Source organism: Ptiloglossa arizonensis, chromosome 12 (genome assembly GCF_051014685.1).
Source record: "Ptiloglossa arizonensis isolate GNS036 chromosome 12, iyPtiAriz1_principal, whole genome shotgun sequence".
In the NCBI taxonomy this organism is placed as follows: Eukaryota; Metazoa; Arthropoda; class Insecta; order Hymenoptera; family Colletidae; genus Ptiloglossa; species Ptiloglossa arizonensis.
In genome coordinates, this window is record NC_135059.1 from 5,045,646 (window position 1) to 5,070,215 (window position 24,570).

Below are 24,570 nucleotides of genomic sequence, written 5' to 3' on the forward strand. Positions count from 1 at the left end.
ATTTTTCTCGAAGAAGTCCAGGGTAATTGTGACCTATTCGAATACGATTACTGTGATAACGCGTAACGTAATAAAGTTTGACAAAGAAAGGCGCAAATCGACAATTATCGTTACTTGGCGATAGTTTGCTGAATTTTATTTCGACGCAAACCAGTGTATTAAATAGACAATCACTTTTCCTAAATTGGACTTTCGTAATGTATTTATTTTCCTGTAAAATATTTATTGGGTTATTCGGAAAGTCATTTCGTGTTTTTGGTGAAAATGAATTCGATTCTTTTAGAGTGTATAAACATTTTATTAAATTATATATTCTCCATTTTGGTAAACGAAACGACTTCCTAATAATAATCTAATAACTTCCAATTTCTTTCGTCGTATTGTTTGTAATTTTTATCGAAACCCAAACGAAATCGAAGGTGTTGCAATTTGTATGGAAAAAAAGATTAAATTTCCAAATAGCTCCAATCGAATAACCTTGCTCTATTACTTGTAAATTTGACGACATCGATTTCGAATCAACCGCTATGCAGATGTACGCCAAATTGATGATTTTCCGATGAAAAAATCTTCCCGGGAGGAAAAAAAAAACAACAGGGAGAAAATTTGTCCGAGCGAGCAAGCAAAAATTGGATTTCGCTCGAAACATATTCGGTTCGATGGTTTTTTTTTTCTCTCTTTCCAATCGAGGATATATCCATTAGATCTGACAATCGACTAAGGCTTCGTTTTATAACTTGCTCGTCATTACTCGCTCAAACGCGTTTATCGTTTTTCAACCGTCACATCGAATAGAATTTTACGATTATTTCTGCGTACACGTTGGAATAATTCCGATGCAATCGACGCGTTGCAATTTTCTTCAGAATTTTACTCGCGAAAATGTCCATCGCATTGGGACATGTTTTCGAATCGACCTTAAACGAAAGAAACCTTTCAACTATGTTTACTCTTCTTTTCGACCTTCTTCGTTAATTAACTTCCCTCTCATTTTCTTGTTCCAATTAAAACTAGCACGGCATGGGGACGTGCAACGTTGAAATAATTGACCATTATAAAAATAACGAAATAATTTACTTCAAAGCTCTCGGTCTTTGTAAAAAAAAAAAAAACAAGACGAAAAGAAAGAACCAGTGCAACTGTTTCGCGTCATTACTCTTTTCATTGTATATTAACAGTCACCTCGCGGAACAGTATTTCCATCTCGAAATCCGTCGTGAAATCTGTTTTACAGACATTTAATTATCAAAACAAGTGGAAAGTTTTGTCCCGGTCGTACCTTTTCGGTGGACAGCTTTGTTATTGTATTTTTTCTATATCGCGGTCTTTTTTATTTCGCAGTTGTACAAAGGACGTTTCTTGGGGCGCAAACGAGAACTCACGAACGCTTGGTTGCAGTGCTTGAAAAAGTATCGAGCGAAGGAAAATTTGTTCCTTTATCATGTTTCAGCCGTTGCTCGCATTATCGCGAGTAACTCGAACTCTACGGCAATTTGGCGCTTCCGTACTGTCAGCGACAAAAGAAGGAAAAAGTATAATAGAATTTTACAATAATTGAACAACTCCGGAATCTGCTTGTAATTTTAACTTTCCAAAGCTGAGAACTTGCACCGTTAGAAGTTCACAGCGGCGACGGTAAATTGTTAAAATGTTGCGTCGAGTACTTAAAAATTTTCTTAAACTCGCGACAAAAAAGAAGAGGCGAACTTTTGATCAAATTTGTATTGTAAGTTGGTCGGGTGGAAAAGTTTTTTCACTCGGAGGTCCACTGACGTGAACGTGGCTTCGAAATTCAAAGTCGGTTCGGTCGATCGATATTTATCTCGAACTCTTTCGATACCTCGTTATTTTGAATTTCGTCGGATCGATTCGAGCGTTCAGCTTTTCCGTCTACCGTAAACTCATTGAAAAATTTCTTTCCGTTCGCTGTTCATCCTTCAACGAAAGACGTTTCTTCTGGGAACAAAACACCGAAACAATCATCGTGGGTAAAGTTTCGGGGGATGTTGCACGCGTTGGTTATTCAGACTTTGCGAAAGCGATTAATGTTATTGATCGCTAAATTACACAACTTTGGCCTATTATCGAGTGCTGTAACTTTTCTGCGATCTTACTTCTTTCAATGGACTCGAAAGATTGAGCTCAATAGTGTGAAACACAACCTTGGCTTCTCACAGAGTACCTTTTCCAATGCATTGAAAAGGTTGAGCTCAATAGTATCAAATTCAACTTTGATCTCTCGTAGAGTGGTGCAACTTTTCTCAATAAACTCAAAAGGATGTGCTCAATGGTGTCAAACCTTTTCCACTCTCGTTTTCTAGAATTTTAACCATTTAAAAATATTAAACCGATCAACTTGCACGATTTACGTCCAAATACTTGTAAATACAGTTATTTCATTTCTCCTCTGAAAATACCAAAGTTTTCATAATACGTGTTGTGTCGAAACAGATGAATTTAGAATTTTAAAATACCACCTATCGATTAGGTGGTAGCGCAACCATATTCGCCGAACCTCGTCCCTGTAATTTGCTTCTATAGAACGCAATGTTTTCCGTACCTGCGTATATTGTTTCTCGTCCTTTTGTCCCTTTAACGCAGCAGAATCGTTCGATGGAGATACAATGGAGAAGTACGTTCACATAATCGTCCATAAACGCGTGGTACGTCATCGTTTGTATTATTATTATTTTTTTTTTCTTACCTTATTTATCAAAGGGACTGTCGAATCTCTTCGAGTAGTCGTCGAAGCGACGCGAAAGGAAAGAAAGTCGAATCTTAGTCTCAAAGCTTGAAATCTCATCTTGGGACGGTCGCGAACGTCAAACAGTTCCTCGTCTCTAGTGCTTTACAGCTTTTCCCGACCAGTCGAGTTTATCTGCTCTGCTTGTGACACGTCGGTGAAGAGCTCGTACGACTAACTTGCTCCTCGAACGTCCCACCTTTCACGGAAATTGTGTGCGCCGCAATGGAAAATGTATACGCAGGTACACGCGACGCTAGAATTCTTTTCGAGATTAAATTCTAGCAAGGCCAACGCTTCTTTTAAATATTTATCACTGGTTTATTGCACGGGGTACAGAGTTTCCCCCGTACCCGATGGCAAGCGGCGGTTTCATAAATTCGATAGTTTTCGTGGTAGGATCAGACGAACGACCGAAAACACCGATGTCGCAACCGACATTTATACGCGCAACGTGTTCTTCTTAAGCGATTAATCGAGTCGATTAAGATAAACGATGGTTCTTAATTACAGTAACCGTTTCGAAGGTTTTATTCTTTGCGACGGGAAACGAAAAGCCAAAAATAACGTTCAATTTTTCTTGTAGCAGCAAGCAAGATATTGGAAAAAAGACACGTGACCAAATATTATACATAATATTCCAAGTTCTCTGTAAAGTGTACTCACCCTGTGTAAACTAGAAATTGAATTGTAGTTCTTAGTAAAAATCTATCGAAATCTATTAGTATTCTTATTAATAAAAAAAAGTAGCGGTATTTGAGTAATTTTATTTCTGTCAAACCATATTTAAAAATTCGAAAATCCAATCGCGATAGAAGAAAATCTCACACGCGAAAATTTGATTTCTGATGTGCATGCGTTGCAACGAATGCAACTGCAACCAATCGGACACTTGTACAAGTTAAACGATCTTCGTATTCGACACGATTTTCCACGTTGAAAATATTCAACCGACCTGTTACTTCGTCCTCGACTTCGAGAACTCTTCGTCCCTCGTTTAATATCTTTATCGATAATTATTTTCAGTGTTCCGTATCCTCGCGTGAGAAGTTCTGTAAAATTCGAAGATTCGTCGATCGAGCGATGCTGTTCGTCGAGACGGTTTCGCAATGATCGGGCACCGATGTAATTCAAGGTAAATACGTATCCGGGAGTGAACGACGGTTAGAGAAGATTCAAAGCCGCACGAAACGCGTAATCGCGAGGGGATCGCCTCTCCGGAATTATTCGCGGGAGTCGTTGCGCTTTCCTCGGGGTAAAGGAGAAACTTTCTCGCGCGTTGCAATAATGCAGTCGACGGGGGCTAATTCTCATCGCCCGAGGAAGGAACGAGCGAGACGAAGACAGAGCTTTGGAATTTTAATTACACGGGTCGGGGGGGGGGGTGTGGTGATGGGGGACGCTCGAAGAAAGACTCGAAAGAGGAAGAGAGGCTTTTTTCATTAAGATTACACTCAACCGAGTGCACGCTATCTATCCCCCCACTGCCACACCCCCTCTCTCACTCTCTCTTTCTCTCTCTAAACAAAATGTTCGTTTTCCTGTTATGTCGAGTCGAGAGGAGTACGAAGGGTGAGAACGAAACAAAGTACACGAGGCGAGAAAAACGGCAGGCGGTAGGAAGAAGAAAGCAACGAAGAATGCACGCGTATAAAACAGAGGGGCGAGAGTAGCCCAGGTATTTCAAAGATGAGAGACCACTTTGCGCTTAGAAGGAACTCCTTTACTTTCACAGCTTACTAAATGCACGAGGTATGCTCGAAGGAGGAACCAGGCTTCCGTGGCAAAGAGTGGAAAAGAGAGAAAAGAGAAAAAGGAAAGGGAGAACGAGGGAAAGAATGAATGGAAAAAGGAAGGTACGAAAGGAGAGAGAGAAAAAAAAAGAAGAAGAAGAAGAAGAAAGGGTAGAAAAGTGGTAGAAGTGGGTCTCCACTGTCTGAAACCAGCGACGATTCCACGCTTTCACCGTCGAGAAGATTTATACGCCCGCGCCGTGTGGCCTGTCTGACCGCGAGACTGCGTAATTAAATTAACGATACGTCGTGTCATTCGATAATTAACGGTCCGCAACGGCGCGTCGATGCATCGCCAATCGTCGAAAGAATCGAAGAGGATACGAAGTTGCGATTGTTTACTGAGAGTCGTTGGGAATTTCGGTTTCGTTCGCGGGGTAATGATCACGAAACGGACGATGATTTTCTCACATCTATCGCGAATAATTCATCGGCTGCTAAACTAAGGGTTAAGAGGAAACTAAGACGTCGACGCAACGATATTATGGGGTAATTGTTACGCGTGATTATTGAAGCGGGACGAATGCAGTTTAAATGCACTGTTGAATCTCCAATACCATCCAGAGATCATACAACAAAAATCATCTCCGGTAGCCGTAAGTGTGTACGTGTATATATATATATATATAGAAATATATTAATGTATGTATCTTTTAGAAGATTCTATTCTACGGATACGTGATGTTCAATAAACAAACTAAGAGTTTATTCGTTACCGTAACGAACAACGATTCGCGGTTAGTCTGAAAGAACACAATCTCGTTAAGAACACACGCGAAAGGTATACCTTTCGAAATATTTAGAAAGTTTCGTTCATTGATCAAATAGAAATACCCAGCTGTTATTTAATCGCATGTATGACCAAAAATTCCAATATACACGTCGAATCGCCGAACGAAAGTTCACCGAATTTTGTCGCACAATTTCGGAGAGTCGCTTTCGAAACACGACGAATGATTCACTGGTACTTTTGTATCGGAACAAGGAAACCGCGCGAAGACCGATATTACGTGTAGAATTTTTGTTCGTCCACGCACAGGGAAATACATTTTCCCGATTTTTTTACCGGTAACGAAAGGCATTTTCATCGGTGTATTGGATGCAATTGACCGGTTTCGAACCTTTTCAATGTACGCTGAAAGAATTTGAAAACTGTACCGAATTGGCTCGCCCCTCCAAAAGCAATTCAACCGGCAGGATGTCAAACCGGGCGAAATGCCTTTCGAAAATCCTCCTAAACAAAGGAACGAACGTCCACGTTATTGCTCTACAATCATTCTGAACCGTAAACGAATTCGTTCCGTAACTCTGTTCCGGTGCAATCCTTCCCGTGCTACGTGACTTTCGATTATTATCCGCGAAATAGAATTATACTCAACGAAATCGATGAAAATGTTGAACACGGAGACAATCGATGAACCATCCGCGTCTTCTTCTTGAGTGGAATAAGTGTGGTAAAAGTTACTTCTTATTGTTTTAATTCTAACGTGGGCACGTGTTAACGATTCGAGTCACATTTATCGATAATCTTAACATTTGAACTGTTTGATTGTATAACTTGTGTAAGTGTCCGATTGGTTGCAGTGGCATTCGTTGCAACGATTGCACGTCGAAAACCAAACTTTTGTGTTTGAGATTTTCTTCTATTGCCATTGGATTATTCAAATTTTCAAATATGGTATTGACAGAGATAAAATTATTCAAATACAAATTGTTCAACAACGAAATAACTAAGTTACGACGTAACTCGTTTCTAATCCGTGTTACTATATCGGATATTGTTCGTGATTTAGCATTGTAATATAATACATCGTACATGGTGTTTCTATGTGATCTAACGTGTGACGTCTAATGTAATTTGATCTGTACAGAGAATTATTCTGCTCTACGTGAACTCTAATCTTTTAGGTAGATACGTAGGTAGGTAACCTTTTAATTAGATCGACATTTATCGTTGCAAAAATAGAGATAATATACTTTACATTCAGAATACATTGGTAAATACATCGCTCTATAACGAGCATTATTATTCCAAATAATACAAATTGTACTGTTCAAACTAAGTAATGTTCCTGTTATTTGTTTCTGAAAACCAATTAGTTTTTTTTTTAACGCACAGTTCACGATGTCTAAAGGTGATCTGTCTAGAGTCTAATTATATTTTGTATAAACTTTAATTATGTAAACGTTTGCATTATGCTCCAACGGTAGAAACGATAGTTGATGATTCAGTTGATTGTTTTGCAGATGCGTGTTTTGCTACTGACGAAATTCTCAAAAGAGAGAAAACGCGCTAACCTTTCTCTTCTTTGCAACGATCGATTAGGAACCATGATCACGATCGTCCCACGCGTAGTCTTCGATCGTCCAGGAATCTTAGTGTCCTTATTTCTCGAACAATGCTCGAATTGTTAGAAACGAACGCTCCTGGGTCCTCGTTTGCTCAGCTTCGCAATTCGAGGAACGAACAGTCGATCGTAAATTATCGACCTTCGAATCCTTGACTGGGATTAGCCTTCGCTGGACGTGCTTTCACAGGTTCGACGATTCCTCGACGATTCGTACGTCAGCAACCCCTAAGACGAATTTCTAGCGAGCGATGCACGACTGCAACCACGGTGAAAAAAAATGAAACAACGAATACGATTCAGGCGTGTGTAAAATTGAAGAATTATCGTTCGGAGTAGGAATTACGATCGAAAATTTTTTCAAATTTATACCACGCCCTTCGTCGTTTATTCAATGCAGAGTCAAATTAACGTTCCCTCTTGAAAAATTCAAAAGTCTTCCCTTTTCGAGAGGCTCGTATTTTATTGCCGGATCGTAAAAATGTAAGCGAACCATTTCCCTGGCGGATATTTTTTACGCGATATTATCGTGCAACGATACAAGTCGCATGATGAAAAAACCTACCACGAATGCGAAAAACATGGAGCACGCGTTACCCGAATTTTCTTTGAAAAGTGAAATTGGAACGGACAAACAATAGAGATTTTCCGCCGAAGTGGCGCGAGAATGTTCTTTGGGGTTTATAGGATTTAAAAAAATGTACCTTCGTAGTTTCAAACGAGTGGCTTTTATTAAAAACGAATTAACCCGGAGCAGAGGACGATTCGGTGGATAAAATTGTCGATTGCCCAAAAGGTTTGCATCTTTGATGGCAACCACTCGATTTAACGAAGCATATACCTGGTTAAAGAGGTTCCCTCGTACCTCGAGAGGGAAATACGAGGGAAATATGAAAATATTTGTCCTCATTAATATATAGAAGCTGTTAATAATGGGCCGACGCTGTTCAGAAAATGTCGGGGTAATCGGTAACGGTGTTTGCGTCTCCTCGTTGTTCCAATAATTGAAGACGAAAGTTGCAAACAGATTGTTATCCTCTACGTTGGGTAGCATTTAATCTAGAACGATTGAGAACACTCCAGGACTTTTTCTAGAATCTAGATCATCCAGATTGCATTGCATCTAGGTTGCATCGAGTAACAAATATTTTATTTTCAATAAAAATACCAATAAAAGACAATTAATCGTTTCTATACGAAATACGAGGTAATCTTTTCAAAGAATACGAAATAGTTTCCAAACTGCGCAACTTTGAAACAATTCCTTCGAATACTGTTGTAAATAGAGTGCAAAGCGAAAATAATTGGTTTCGTTTCAAGGAAAAGGTGCAATTGCGCGTCACAGCTGCATCGATCGTGCTTACGAAAAATTGAACGACGCAAGAAGAAGATTTTCTCATACCGTTGAACCGTTTCGTTCCACTTGCAACGAAACGGAAGACACGACCGTCCCAATTGCGCGGCGTACTCCACATAAATCAATTATTTTTCACGATACTCCCGCATTTTCCTTCGATGCAAACATTTCCGCACTCCGTTGCGGTATTTCCGTCTATCGAGGTATCTCTTTCGAGTCTGACGATAAACGATAATAATTCACCGTGCTCGAGATTGCGTCGAGGAGGAGGCCGTTAAAAGAACACCGACTAGAACTTAAATATACTTTCGTAATGACATTTGCCTTCTGTATAATTTGTTACGCGCGTTTAAAAAAAAAAACAAAGAACACGAACATCAATTGTCCGATCCACGGTTTACACTGAAAGCTTACCAATCTGTGTGCACCTGTATACGTATTCAAACTATTCCAAGTAATACAGAATCGAGGGTGGAATATTTATAACCGTACAGCAGAGACCAAATGCATTATTATTTCTAAAAAGTGCACGCAACGCTTTACAAAGTACAACAAGAATGTATACGTAAGTATATGAGAAGTCGACGAATAGGATTACGATACTCGTTCAAAACCCTTTTTGTTTCATCCGTTCGAAATACATTGTCAATCGTATATTCCGACTTGGCGATATCCATCTCTACGTTCGTTTCGTGTCACCGTGCAACAGGGTCCGTGCACGAACCTAATACGTAAAACAACGCGAACAGGCCGTCTGTTAGGGGGATTGGGGGTTTGGGGGCATCGATAACCGTGATCCGTCGTGTGCCAGGGACCTATCGATAACCGTCCCTTACCCTCCTCCAGACGTTCAACTCGTGACGAGGATTCGATTGGCCGCGGTGTTCCGCGAGCTGCCGGCAAACGAGAAAAAGAAGAGGAGAGTTCGTAAACGCGATGTATTTCCGGCCGGCTGATTATCCACCCGAACCGTGGAGAGGGCCGTAGTGGGAGCACCTGGTTTTTCGGAACGGAACGAAAATTAATCGTATTTACGGCTGCCTGCCGGCTGGCATCCACTTATCCTCCCGCCTCCTCCGCCTCCTCCGCCTCCGCCGCCTCCGCCGCCTCCGCCGCCGCCGCTGGCGCCATGAATAATGCACACCCGGAATTCGCGGTTGTTCAATTTATGCGGTAGAAACGCAGCGACAGTGGAAAGGTGGGGGAATCAGCTCGAGTCTTACACGCCGGGGAATCAATCTCGTTGACCCGATAAGGCTTCTCTTTTTCACGGCGATCCATCATGACACCGGTGTTTGGCCTGTCCGACCGGTCAACAAATCACGAGTCACTTTTGGCCCCGGTTACGCAGAGGTCGTTCGAGCTCAACGTGTCCGTATTCGTTTCTTCGTTCTTCGTTCGTTCCTGGAACGCATTAGCGAGAAACGGAACGCTGGAACCAAAACGCTAGAATCAGAACACTAGAACCAGAACGCTGGAATCAGAACGCGAGAACCAGAACGCTAGAACCAGAACGCTAGAACCAGAACGCGAGAACCAGAACGCTGGAACCGGAACGCTAGAACCAGAACGCTAGAACCATAACGCTAGAACCAGAACGCTAGAATCAGAACGCTAGAATCAGAACGCTAGAACCAGAACGTGAAAACCAGAACGCTAGAACCAGAATGCTAGTACCGGAACGCTAGTACCAGAACACTAGAACCAGAACGCTAGAACCGGAACGCTAGAACCAGAACGCTAGAACCAGAACGTGAGAAACAGAACGCTAGAACAAGAACGCTAGAACCGGAACGCTAGAACCAGAACGCTAGAACAAGAACGCTAGAACCGGAACGCTAGAACCAGAACGCGAGAACTAGAACGCGAGAACCAGAACGCTAGAAACAGAACGCTAGAACCGGAACGCGAGAACCAGAACGCTAGAGCACGAGTGGAGAGTACCGAGTGGACAAATCGCGAACGAGGAACTATTGTACGTTCCCGAATGATCGCGTCAAATGATAAGTATCGATCCGTATTCGACCGCTTCGCGTTTCTTTCGAAGAACACTGAATCCATCGATCGATGAATAGGGAGTAGAGCGAAAAAGTTCGAGCAGGAAGGGTGGTAGAAGGGAATTTTCGATGCGATCTTGCGACTCGTCCACCGAGCCGGGAATTTTTTCGGGTCACGTTTCCGTATTTCTTTGTTTACACTTTCGTTCGAGAGAATGTTTCGCCACCGTAACGAAACCTAATTCCAGTTTACGAAGAAAACGTGGAAGGGACGCAACAGCGCGAAGGGTCGAAGGATTATCGTTTCGCAACGTCACTCCGGATTTATAATGTAAAACTTGGAAGTAGAACGGCTGACAAAATGCTGCTGCTGTGCGGAAGAGGAAGATCGAGATCGAGTGTTACAGGAAATGGGAATTTTTGCACGGAGCGTAGAATTGCGAGGAACGTATCTTGACGGAGATATAGTTTGAATGGAAAACAGACACGCGAGGAAAGTGAGCTCGAAATTTAACGGAGAGATTTAAGTAGAACGCGACACTTATAGCGTTACACGTACCGGTATTGTGTGTATAGGTGTTTACAGGATAAATAAAGTTCCCTTTCTTTCAATTTTTATTTTCATAGAGGAGCACGCAATTACGATTAATAGTCGAAACTAAGATATATACAAAATGTATTGTAGAGAGAGATAACGATCAGTCTTGGAAACGATTGCGAGACGCATCGAGTCAGACGTTTTCTGCAACGAAATAAAAATTATTCGACATTTTCCACATTCCTTTTATCCGTAATACCATATTATTCTTAACTCAAAAGTGGTTCTTTTACCTGCACTGAATTGTACGTAATTCAGCTTACTATAAATAGGAGTCTGAGAAACGAGAACCTTGTAAAGCGGGTAGAAAATACAAAGAATCCATTTTTGCCCCATGTTCGGTCATCCAGGACATTAAAAGACTAATGCGATCAAATTTACGAGAAGAATAGAAAAAACAAGCCGTGAACCACATTGTAGTAATCAAACGAGAAAACCACTAAACATCGAGAAGATACGAGTTTTATGTGAACAACGAGCGATGAAAGTTGAGATCATCTCTTTGGTGTGACCTACCTTTGAAATTCGATCCACATTTAAGAACGTGGCATCGAGTCACAAAAATGTGGTTCGGTATTTTCTCTCAAAGTACTATCAAGAAACTCAAGTACTTTGTTACCAAGAATTTTGCGTAAAGTAAACGTTTAACGATGTTTCAGTCGACGTAAGTTCTCCAATCAACTTTAATTTCTAACAATTAAATTTTATCGCCGAAAATTTGTTAAACTGCACGATTCAATCGACATAACCGTGTTTAGTTAATCTACTCGATTATTGATTCATAGTTTAATTAACATGACCACGAAACGTAAAGTCCTCAACAATAATAAGTCCATCGTATATTTAGCCACGGAACGTTTAACAAATTGACTACCGCATTCTCCATTCGGTTACTGTGTGGTTTCGATCGCCACCAATTTGGCAATAAATGATAGATTATTAATCGTAGTAATTATTCTGTGGTTAATAAGCATCATTCTTGCAATCTGTGCCGAAAACCACAAAAGTATTCATTACTTTCTAACGAATAGATAATTAATGTGGACATTTATACGCAGGTGAATTTAGTTTCCCCAACAAAAGCGAAAATTAGATTTTCGAGTATATTATAGAATTGCACAATGTTCAGGTCAAGGAATTGTTCGAAATTTCTTGGAATCGCGAAGTCATTTTATTTAGAAAGATTACTAACGGAAGAAGTGAATGTTATTGCGAACGAAGGAAATACTCTTGACGATATCTTGGAAGATACTCGATCCAAAGATGTTCCTAGTAGAATCAAGAAAAAGCTCGGAAACCTTGATTGCAAAAACCATCGCAAGAATACGTGCCCAAAACTGTAAAAAGAAACCTACATGTAAGACAATTTCATAGAAAGGACAAGTCAAGAAAAACGTAAAAGAAAATGTACAAAACAAATGTAAACGACAATATCTCAAGTGTAAAGTTGTCTTACACATGGAATGCATTACCGATCGAATAAAGTAATCTACTCTATAACATGTATGTTTTATTCTGTTCAAATAAAATTGTCTAACTTAAAAAAGTGCATTATCCTTGCCTCTGCTTCAACTGTGATCCTCAAATCTGACTTCTTTTTAAAAAGTTCATTATTTCAAACAATATTAATCACTTCGTTAGAAGATACTTACAAACCAGGTACTTGAGTTCGAAACAGCGAGAAAAAAATATGCAATTTGTAAATTTAGTCCTAAACAAGTTCCATTGTCAGTCTGCCTTGAGTTAGTTCATTGAAAAAACGCGTTTCGTCTGTCAGTTGCAAGTTCTATAATAATAGACAAATCAGTCAAGGCTGTTCAAATTTTTTGTTTCTTTTCTCCCTCTTTCTTGCGAGTCTCTGCATTCATAGTGCACGAGCAAGCAAGATACACAATCTATAATGGTTTCCGAGTACAGGGACCATTGTGTTACGAAAGAACCCCAAATGACAACCAAAGAAGAAAATCAAACCGCTTCGATCCAACCGTTCCTCAATTCATACGCATCAATGGTCTTTAACGATAACTTTCCGAAGAAAGATCAAACAATAATTGTATACTCTCTCGAAGAAATTTCGATTAAAGTCTATGCAAACGCACTGGGAGAAATTATCAGGGCAACTTCCATTCCATTTATTTCACGAATTTCAAACAACAGAGAATACGTTTATCTTGATTCGTGAGATTGTTTCCAACATAGTGAAAAATCACAGACCTATCACTATAAACAATAAGACTGTTAGTGTAAAACCATTAATCACTCCATCTAAGCGTATCATACTTTGAAACGTTTCTCCAACGATTCCACACGACATCGTTGAACAAACCTTCTAAAACTACAAAATCAGGATCGCATTAAAAATATCCTTTTTGAGTGCAGGTATCTGCGAACCAGAATTCTAGCACACAAGTTTTAAACGTCAAATATTCGTCGATCCAGAAGATGTAAACAAAATACCAGAATCTTTCAATGTCACCTACGAGGAAACAACATACAGAATTTTTACAAACACCGACAACCTCAGCTGTTTCCGCTGTAATGAAACAGGTCACATAGCCAAACAATGCCCAAAAGGAACGAAGTCTACTATAGAAAAGAAACACGAATAGTGTAAACACAAACCCAAGTAACAAAAGAGCTCACTCATCGACCACTATTAGTGTGAAAGAGATCTTCATTGCCAATGACAAATCGAATCAATCTATTCCAACCCAAAGTAGCAAACAAGTTCGTAAGTTCTGAAAATAAAGAAGAAAAGCACTAAGCCTATCAAACTATTAAAGACCTCACCGACAAAATAAGGAGCACGCTTGAACCAGCGAAAACTAAGGTTAATGATTCACGATCACATTATCTCCTCAACTATAATCAACTTACTATAAGTCTCATGGAAGATACACATAGTGTCGAAAACTCTGATCATATACCACTAGACTATACCCAAACTGTGCCAGCCTTAACTCAAACGCTAACAGACATCTACCTATATCTGAAAGAGGAAAGCATAAAAAATAGAACACATAGACTCGCTAGAAAACTGAAATATAAACTAGTAGATCTTCTCGTCTTCTTAGACGATTCCTTTTTCCGAAAATACAATACAGTATCTCAAACTAGGAAAGAACAGGTTGTCGTTACTCGTATAAGACAATCAAAAATTTCTCACTTCTACCTCTTGTGAAAGACGAAATTGTACGCGAAAACTGCAACAAACCAATTACAACCGATCGTTTACTTTTACACTTCACAAGGTACAACGTTCATCGTCGATTACACAATTTGAAACCTCAACTTAAAGACAATCTCGACTCCAGCGAAATACACAATTTTCTTGGACGTATCGAGAACACAAAAATAATAGACGAAATATAATAAAGAAATAATAGAACAACGTCGCTAACAACCATATCATTTGATACGAGTTAAACCGGAATTAGAAACAAATTGGGTCAAGTCGAGGTGCAAGAAAGATTTCGAGCTCGTCTCAAGTAAAAGGAAGTAGCACAAACACGAGAAACAAAAATACATGAACGTAACACCCTTCGTAAGGGTGATTTGATCCACCCCGGCATCGACGAGCACATCGGTTTCTCTCCTCGCGTTGCGAATAGATTTCATTACCAGCATTACTATCTTCCAGATCCAAGAATCCCAGTTTATGAGGTTACCGTATAATAAAGTGATTTCTGATAAACCGAGAATTTAATTTCAGTCTCAAGTGCCTGACGAAAACAGCGACTGTTACGTTCTTAACATGAAAGGTCAAATGAACGAATTTTTCCGAAGAATCTCTATTCGAAGGGCTCTGCTTTGTAAAGTATAGTCGCCCCTCTCCCTTTGAATGCAAATTACGAGCAGATTCACCGAGTAATTGTCGCAATGCCAGCTATAAATTTTGTCGTTACCGGACGGTCTGACTATCGATTGACTTATACTACTGTCCACGGTTCTCTATTCGGTCAAGTTCTTCGGTCAAGTTCTCTCTTTCAATAAATTCTCGAATGATGGAAATATTACGGTTAAATGAAACCGTTCTCTATTATCTTCGATGAAGAAAGAATTTAATCAAATTTTATTTGTTGAAACAAAATACTGAAGCGAAGGAATAAAAAGTCATAGAGAATTATCGGGACCTTTGCTCAACGATACATATTTATTATAAATATCTATTTTAAATAGGCACTCAGAAGTCTGGGTTAGGCCTAGAGTAGATTTTAATTAGAGTAAATTACACGCTGGAAATAGATATTTTTAAAAAATGTTTTATATGTCCTTCCATAATTGTCTCAGATACCACGTCTTTATTTTTACTACCTGACCCGCAAGACGAGAAAGTATTGTAATCGGGAAAAATTTCGAAAAAAATGTGCAAAAACGCTCGTTACCGAATCCCCCGATCGCGCTTCGAATATTAAAAAAGATATTTTTTTCTTTTATCGAACGTTGAAATTCACGTTCGTACGCGTGTACGTATATTAACAAAGCTGAATAAATCTCGACAATAGTCTCTGTTTACGTTTTACATTCTGATCCTGGTGGTTGGCTTTCAATAAATTCTCGAATGAAGGAAATATTACGGTTAAATAAATCCGTTCTCCATTATCTTCGATAAAGAAAGAATTTAATAAAATTTTATTTGTCGAGAAAAAAGAATATTGAAGCGAACGAATAAAAAGTAATGCAGCATTGCCCGTAAAAGTCGCGAAGTTTATACACCGGGCATTGTCTTTAAACTCGAGTTTCCAAAATGATATTGTTGTTCGGGTTCGAGTGCAGTTCGTAAAAGGATGAAAAACGTGACGATTGGAATCCGATCGTGTCGCAGAGCACGGTTTGCGCGTCATCGGAAATGATAGGCGACGCGTGACAGTAGCTTCGCGAGTTTTACATAAACAGCGAGACAACCCCCATGTCGTTTTCCGGTCATCCATCAAACCACAGATACGGTTGTTATCCTACAAGGTCAACAAATCATGAGTCACTTTGCTCTGTTTACTTCCGAATTTTCGCCACCGAAATGGTTCAACGTCAACAAATATTGGTCGAGAATAACTTGGACCGGTTAAAGTGACTTTAACGTGACTCAAGTGACCAACGTGAGAAGAAGTGGTACTTGAACGAGTATCGAACGATTATTAACATTATATCTTCGACGAAATTCAGTGTGCTACGAAAGCTCGATAAGTTTGCAATATTATAGAAAACGGGAGAATATTTTAACGTAAAAGTTTATGAATACAAGCAATTGGGAAACGATACATGTGTGTTTGCCTGTACGTCTACAAGAAAAGTAAAATATCGGGAAAATGTATGCACAAGTATCGAGGTTTACGAATAATTCTGCTCACCGTTGCATTAGCATTCCGTGACGGGGTGAATAAATTTGTTGCAACGTCCACTAACGACGTCGAGGTCCTTTCGGACTGCTCTCGACGTGTTCGAGTTTGGGAAGATATGCGTACCATCACGATATTGTAACCGTGCTCGGTGGTGCGAATTGCACCTGCTCTTCAAATGTTCGACCGTTTTTATTATCGTCCATGAAGCATCGTTTATTGGAAACGTTTCGTTTCCGTATCATTTCCGTTAATTGACATTGCACCGTATATGAAATTCTTTGCGAACCATATTGGACTTGTACATTCTCGCGAATCGGTTGACGCGTTACGAGTTTAAATCGATCAAACCGAATCTATCGTTCAATGACACGATAATGACACACGATTCCGGTTAAGGGATAACGCTTGTAGAAAGAATCGAGAGAAAGTGGCGCGCTTCGAACGGGGAAAATTGGTCAAAAACCTAACCAGGAATACGTTCGTTGAACGCCTGAACGAAACAGAGGGTCGGTGATATTATTAAAAAAGAAATCATCGCCATCGATATTCGAAGCAACGAAACATCCATAGGTAAGCGCATACGTGGTTGTACCACGTCCACCGACATCGATCCCCGACGAAAAGCGGACTTTGTCGAAGCGTTAATACCAACGTTAGTAAACATACGTAGAACCCGTCGCAAACAGGTAAAAATGAAAATAAAAAAATGTTCCAACCGTTCCGCGGACCCGGTAACCGCTAATACGGGACAAACAATTTCCAACCTTTTTAGCCGGATCGGTGATATCTCGTTAATAAACGTTTGAAATCCTCGTTCGATTACGCGGCACAGGAGAGGCTCGAGGTTCGTATTAATTCGAAACGAGATTACGAGCTCCCTTCTCTCTCTCTCTGTCTCTCTCTCTCTCTCGACGCGAAGCCGAATTAACCGAACCTAATTGGAATCGACCGGTCGTCCCGATAAGACTCCGCGATTAACCTTCATTTAATTTTCAAATTAACTCCAGACGATCGGTGATGAGCATTAATTTCCCCGATATTCCGGCCACGGTCAACGAGAAGGGGGACCACGTTTCCGTCTGTGTCCGCGTGTACCGTTTCCGAGCATCGAAACGCCTGCGAGCGCGCGCGAGAAAAAAAAGAATCAATCGTACCCCTTTGCCCACCAACCCCCGACGCGACGGTCCGATCGGACAGGAAATGTTGGAAAAATTGATAGCGTTCCGTTCGACGCGTTTTTTGCGTTTGATGCCGGCTTTCAGAGGGAATTTAGAAATAACAGCTCGACATTCGACAGTGCGGAGGGACAGAGAACGAAGCGGTAGAGGAGGAGGAGGAAGAGGGAAACGAGCGATAGCAGCGAACACGGCGCCGAGCGACCCTTAATCTAACGAGTATCTACGAGCAAAACGTATCAAGCAGACGGGATTATTGCCCGTACGCGACGATCCGTGGTGCCCGTGAAATGATTATGATCATCGCTTAGCATAAATTCCGCCCCTCGCTTTCTTTTATATCGCGCTCGTACCACCCACTCGCCCACCCACCAGTTCCCTCTCTCTTTCTCTCTGACTGTCTCTCGCTGTCTCTCGCTGTCTCGTTCCCGTACCCCCGATTCTTTTCGACTCTTTAACTAGGCGATCGATTTTCAAAACTTTTACATTCACCGACCCAGTCTCCCACCCTAACCGTCTCCACCCCGCAACGTTCTCCCCATCGCGATCGCGCAACGCAGAGAAGATTTTATCGGGAACCGCTGACTACGTAGAATCGTTGATTACCGCTTTCAGCTACGTTTTGCAACTTTTCCCCCGCGCTGTAATCGACCATGAAATTGAAAAATGCGCTCGACTCGCGGGAACACGAATTAAAGCGCGAAACGCGAAACCACGAGGGAGAGGGAGAAGAAGCTTCTCCTTGATGGCCGCTCGTTCGGAAATCGCTAATTGTAATTACCGTGGATAAATAAAAGGTCTTCGCGTGGATCATTTTCGTCTTAACGCGGAACGACGAGAGAGAGGGGAAACGGTATTGATGTCGTGTAATAATTAAGGATTTGATACGAAAAATGTTGTTCTCCAACGGGAGACGAATGAATTTATTATTTTCTTTTGTATTACACTTTAATTGCGGTACCGTCGGTCGTAGATTCGTGCGGATCCAATCACGGGTCAAGACTGAACTGTCTCCTGTGTGTCGGGTTTTTGTATCTGTTCTTGTTCCGAGTGTACTGTGTTGTGTAAGGAGTGCGTCATTATGGGAACGGAAAGAGTCTCATGAGTTGTTATGGGAACGTATGCAAAATGCTACTTTAAAAATGGAAAATTAAGAACATGTATACGCGTGTAAGAGGGGGCACGATTACAAAATACGATAAAACAACAGTTTCGTTCGATACAAATTGCAACACCATCGCCTCGTCGACGACAGCGAACGAGAAACATGTTTTACACGAGTAAAACGAAATTATATTAAATTTACACGTTTCACTGCGAATGGGCACCGATTTTATTTCAAAGAGTGCTCGAAACGATTATCGTTAAATTGCATACATTTTCAAACATCATCGATGAATGTCAGTTTTCTATGTTCGTTGTGTCGAAAGTAATGGAAGGCATATGCACATGCACTGAACGTTTTTATTTGAAAGCACTTTTACAAACATTTGAAGCATTTACATTTGACATTATGCAAAATGCAATACAATTATTCATTTATCGCTCGATATGTATGTATGTGTGTGTATGTGTGGAGAACTGACATTCATTGATCGTATTTGAAAATATGTATATATATATTTGTACGTTCGAAAACATACAGAAGTTATCGATCGTCTCGTTGAACACTTTCTGAAATAAAATGTCAACGTTATCGTGTTCGATTTTAGATTTTTATCGTTTAACGAAAAGAAACGGGCCTAAACAAGGCAGCACGTGTGGACAGACCGGGTCAAGGTAAACATTTGGTGTCGATCTGTCCGCTAGCTTTTACGATAGGCCCGAGGATCCCTTTACAGGGGGTTTAGGACACACAGTGTGTCCCGAGTGGAAGAGTACGACACCGAGGGTATGTCCGGAGAGTGTGTCGCGAACAGTACGAGTAAGAAGACAATAAGACAATTAAAAGACGCACTATGACGAAAGACCGGTATAAGACTCGAGCAACAAAGACGATCAAGACGCGTGCCGAAGGCACAAAGACGGTTGGCTCAGTTTAATACGCGGTCGATCCACCTTATTGTTAGTGGAAAGCGAAACCAATCACCAACACTACGCTTAATACTAATATCACTGTAATGTATAATATCCTTAAATATACTTCGATATACCGCACGAGTACAAGTTATTTGGGGGCTCGTACGGTGATTTATAACTAAGATCTCTTCTGAAGTGATCTGTAGAGAGGAAAGAACAACACGTATAATAGAAGAATGCTCGTGCACCAATCACCAACACTACGTTTAGTACTAATATCACTGTAATATATAATATCCTTAAATATACTTCGATATACCGCACGAGTACAAGTTATTTGGGGGCTCGTACGGGGGTTTATAACTAAGACCTCTTCTGAAGTGATCCGAAGAGAGGAAAGAACAACACGTATAATAGAAGAATACTCGTGCACCAATCGCCAACACTACGTTTAGTACTAATATCACTGTAATATATAATATCCTTAAATATACTTCAATATACCGCACGAGTACAAGTTATTTGGGGGCTCGTACGGGGATTTATAACTAAGATCTCTTCTGAAGTGATCCGAAGAGAGGAAAGAACAACACGTATAATAAAAGAATACTCGTGCACCGATCACAGCTTTTGAACGTTTCGGAATTGTAATTGTCGCGACAGGACGGATCGGCGCGAACGAACGTAAACGAGATTATTAACGTACACGGGCGAATTAAGATAACGGACGGATTGCAGGAGAGAAACGGAACGCGGTGGCACGAGTCCACCCCTCGTTGAAGATAGACATCGCGCGGCAGATATTTAGCCCCGAAGGGAACACGCTGATGTCTGTGTCCCAGCGTCTCGTTTTGATCGATTGTCACGGGCACGCTAGGCCAGCACTCGGCCGCACCATCGCAGCCGGGGGCATCTACATTTTCGTGCTCGGTTCTCTAATCGCGACCGTTGTATATTTATCGGTCGGTCGTTATTGCGGAAACGACGATTTGTCATGGAGCGGAGTATTAATTACACGGGGGACCCCCCTTTGTACAGATAACGGAGGTGAGGGGCCGCGATGTCGTCGTAGGAGACGCGAGACAACCTGTTTGAATAGAAATTGGCCTACGCGGAATGGGAACCGGGGACTCGAGCAACTTCCGAAAATTAATTGCCACGGTCTTCGCGACGCGCGTGCCGGGACACGTGGGTGACTGTAATCGAAACCGCGAGGCCCCGTGACTACGAACGTGCCGCACGTTTAACGTGATTCATCGTTCGCGGGGATCTCGAACGAAATTACTGTAGAAATTACCCGTAGAAAATAATACATCCTTGAAACGGATAAGATGATTTATCGCGTCGTTAACGTTAACTGCGATACCGGAGTCCACGATCGATTTACATTTCGGAGCGCAACAGATGATTCGAAACGCGCTGATTAATCGATTACGTGTAGTTTGTTTCAATATTTTAATATTTTATATATTGAGGGTATAGTATGGTAATTTTGCAACACACTCGCGAAAAAATATTTGGAATCAGTAAGGAGGTCGAGTGCACCGTTGCGGGAACTCAGCGATGGCCGAGTTGCCCAACTTGAAGCGCACGTTCGACCGGATTTAATTTGGGCATTATTTTTATTTACGACTTGTTCCCCAACATTTTTCCATCGATTTTAACGTTCTCCAGGTACGTATTCGCTCGTTTGGTACGTATCTTACGTGTTGCAAATCGAAAAGAAAAGATTTAAGAGGAGGAAATAGAGAAATTGGGAAAAGAGAAGTGTCCGAGTTTGCGCACGTTGCGAGGAAAATGTAAAAAATAAACGATTGGGTATATTTCTTGCAAGGAAATATTGCGCAGGTATGAACCGTAAATCGAATAGATTTTACCGTAGTACGTGCATCGGTGTAAAAAATTTATAAATATGTATAATGTTTTACCTATAATACTACGGTTAATTTATACGAGAAGAATATTTCTTTTCTTCCTGTATTGTCTAGTCAATATAGAATAATAATCGATGAAAACATTTCCCATTTTTATCGCTAATTTCGTAACCGATTGCACGAAACTACTACTCGATAAACTCGGACCTTTTTAAGAAAGAATACTCTCTAATCTCGTTCATACTGAATCACCGTACACACTATTTTGTTTCTTCGTCGTTCCATATCCTTTTACATTTTACGCTCGTAAAGCACCATCGATCGATGCTGCACTCCCCTCCATCGTCTTTTCGACACTGCTGGGACTCTTGTCCGTAAATAAATAAATCAAACCGGATACCAAATCTCTCACGGGTGCTCGGTAGATGGTTGTTTAAACTTTCGAAAAACACGGTACGCGGGAAATTTTCATCCCGGTAGCGTAACGACGCGAGGTTTAAAAAAAAAAAAAGACGGAAGTTTAGGATTTTAAAAAGCGCAGGGAATCTTTATTGGCGTTGGTTAACGAAACGCCGGCTCGGGGACAGTTTCGGCTCGGAATTTTTACGCGGTACCTTTACGATGTAACTTTTCATATCGGCTATAAAACTCCGCGGTTATATAAAATATGGGCTCGGAGACGAATTTTTTTTCCTCCGCGGAGAGCGTTGCTCAATATCTCTCTTCTTTTTCGACCCCCTGCTGGTTGCCCGGGCGTCGCGGATGGACTCGGTCTCCTTCTTTTGTTTCTTTTTTTTCTTTTGTGGTATCGGATTTTCCGTGTTCGTTTGGGCCTGTTTTGAGCGCGGGCCTAGAAGAGATAGCGCGTGCGGACACACCTGGGTTAGGATAAACACTTGATCGCTAGGTTTCGTGGAAGGCACGAGTATTCCTTTACAGGGGGTCTTGCGAGACGAGCGAGCGTGAGAATGCATGGGGATGAAAGGGAATACATGTGGTTCGGAGAAAGTGAAGAATGTTTGGAAAAGACGAACGATTAGGATGGTTGAACGTGACCGAATGTTTGAGGTGAGAGAGAGACTGAGGATTAGCATGAAAGAGAATGAATGTGCGTGTCTATGTAGAGTGCGAGAGGAACGTTTGGGGGACAGTACGAGACAGTATGTCGTAGTATGACGTGGAGAGTATGTCGAGTAGAAGACGTAATAAGACGAGACAGTTAGAAATAAGCTTAGTTTTATACATAGTCGACCTATCTTTAGTGAAAAGAGAAACCTATTACCAACACCACGTCTAATACTAATAACACTGTAACTTATGATATTCCTAAATATACATCAATACACCGCACGAGTACAATTATTTGGAGGCTTGTACAGGGATCATTAACTAAGCACACTAGTCCTATTTTCTTTTTGGGTTTTCCTTTTCGATTTCAAGAGTCACGAAGAGGACACGACATTGTCGGTCATTTGCACCAAGTTATATTACATGTACATTTCTTTATCCTAACTTTACATTCTTGTATGCACAATCACTGTATTACTAGATACATTACATAGTAATGTAACGCAGATATTAATGATTTTACCGCGGAACAATTTTTGTACGATAAGACCTGCGCAGTTAATCTATACCTTTTCGTATAAATGAAAATCTAGAAATACTATGTATCCCGGGGAAAGAAAAATATCAGTCGTGAGTTAAAGAAAGAAATGTAGCACTATGGAAATATGGATATACGATCCCTGCGTATAATAATCCACTGTATACTCAAACTATACAATTTTTGTTTCGTGATCCGATACGGTCCCGTGACGCAACGATGATCCAAAGAGTGTCGGATGTCTTGAACGAGTGGTCGATGCGATTCGGGGAAGAAAAACAACCCTTTTTTTGTTTCGAACCCTTCTCACGGGGCACCATCGAATTGGCAATTACTTTTCTCGCGTTTGGAAAGAAATCGTTGCAGCTTACCACTTTATCACCCAAATTTCGCACACGGCACGGCAGGTAGACCGTCTGTCCGACGAACGCGCTGACGTTCGCGGCGGTCTGCTCGAACACCGGTGAATCTCCCTCGTTCGAGTCATTATTGGCGTCGTTCGGGCGCCGCTGTGAGCTCTCCCTCGATATTTCACGAACTTGCACCGGGGCTGAAAGCAAAACAACACGGAATTATGTTTCAGTCGGATGTATCGCCCTGTTCCGATAGTTTCGTGCAGAAACAACGCGCGAGTCGAACGCGGCACTCGGCAACGTGACGGAACCACGCGATGACGAGTGGAAAAAGCCCTGGTAACCGTCTCGACAGCAATTTTTATTTACCAATCCCTCCGCGAAAATGGAAACGGCAAGATTCGCTCGTGAAATAAAAATTAACCGGCTTCTCCCCGCGGTATATTTCGAAACTTCCATTGTTAACTCGGCGCAACTCTCTCGCGAACTGCCACGCGATGGATGCGGGAACGAGCCTCGATTACGGTTCAAAATTCCGAATAATTTTACGAAGTTACAGAAACATCGGTCTCGCGGCGGTGTTCCAAAATGTAACGGAATTTTGCAAGAGCGGCGTCGCACGGGTAATTAATTTTACAGAGAAACGCGTGACCCTCGAATAATTACGCGAAATTCCGTAAACGTGTTCCGGCGCTATTAATTCAGAACGCGTGGTGATTACTCAAAGGCTGTAACTCAAACATCGTTCATTTTATATAAACATCCGATGATTGAATAAAATTCCAGAAACGTGTCCGTGTCTCTATCCCGGAATACAAAGCACGGAACACTCGGGTTACACAATTGTTGCCTCCGCTTGGGTCGTATACATTGTACACGCGTGTACGTATTTAGGATATTCGATAAAGGTTTCTTTTCGTATACAAAAGAGTATAGAAAGAATTGATTACGTAGCGATCGAAGTTAGCGGAGTTAGGTGTATCGAAAGTATTCTAAAGAGAAAAGAAAATCGAGTCTGAAAGGAATTGCGAGGCGTGTAGTTACGACAGATCGACAGTTTTGCCACGAAGATTTTCTTCGTTAGAGTACGCACCCAGAAAGTGTACATACTGCGTTGTGAACAACTGTCAGCGTTTGAATATAGGATTTTTGGAAAAGAGAACTTTTCTTTAAAGTATTTGTAATTGTAATTCCTCGATAAATACACGTTAATTAAATATTGAAATCTGCGACTGTTCGGAGTAAATGTCTGGAAGATCGTTTCGAGCGACTGTAATCTCCCATTGTGTGTAAATGGTGTCTCCTGAAGACGAACTCTACTCGTTAAAGGCTCAACCCTGTAAATCACGGACTTGCAACCGCGATGAT

The 24,570-nt window shown here is 41.2% G+C and overlaps 1 protein-coding gene across 2 annotated transcripts in view; it reads right to left on the reverse strand.

Annotated features, from left to right (window-relative positions):
- Positions 1–24,570, reverse strand: part of LOC143153301 (zwei Ig domain protein zig-8) — a 198,731-nt gene that overhangs the window by 100,149 nt on the left and 74,012 nt on the right. For both annotated transcript variants that reach the window (XM_076324331.1, XM_076324330.1), the window contains exon 3: positions 23,221–23,399. In XM_076324331.1, the coding sequence (XP_076180446.1) occupies positions 23,221–23,399 (179 nt within the window). The remainder of the gene's footprint in view (positions 1–23,220; positions 23,400–24,570) is intronic.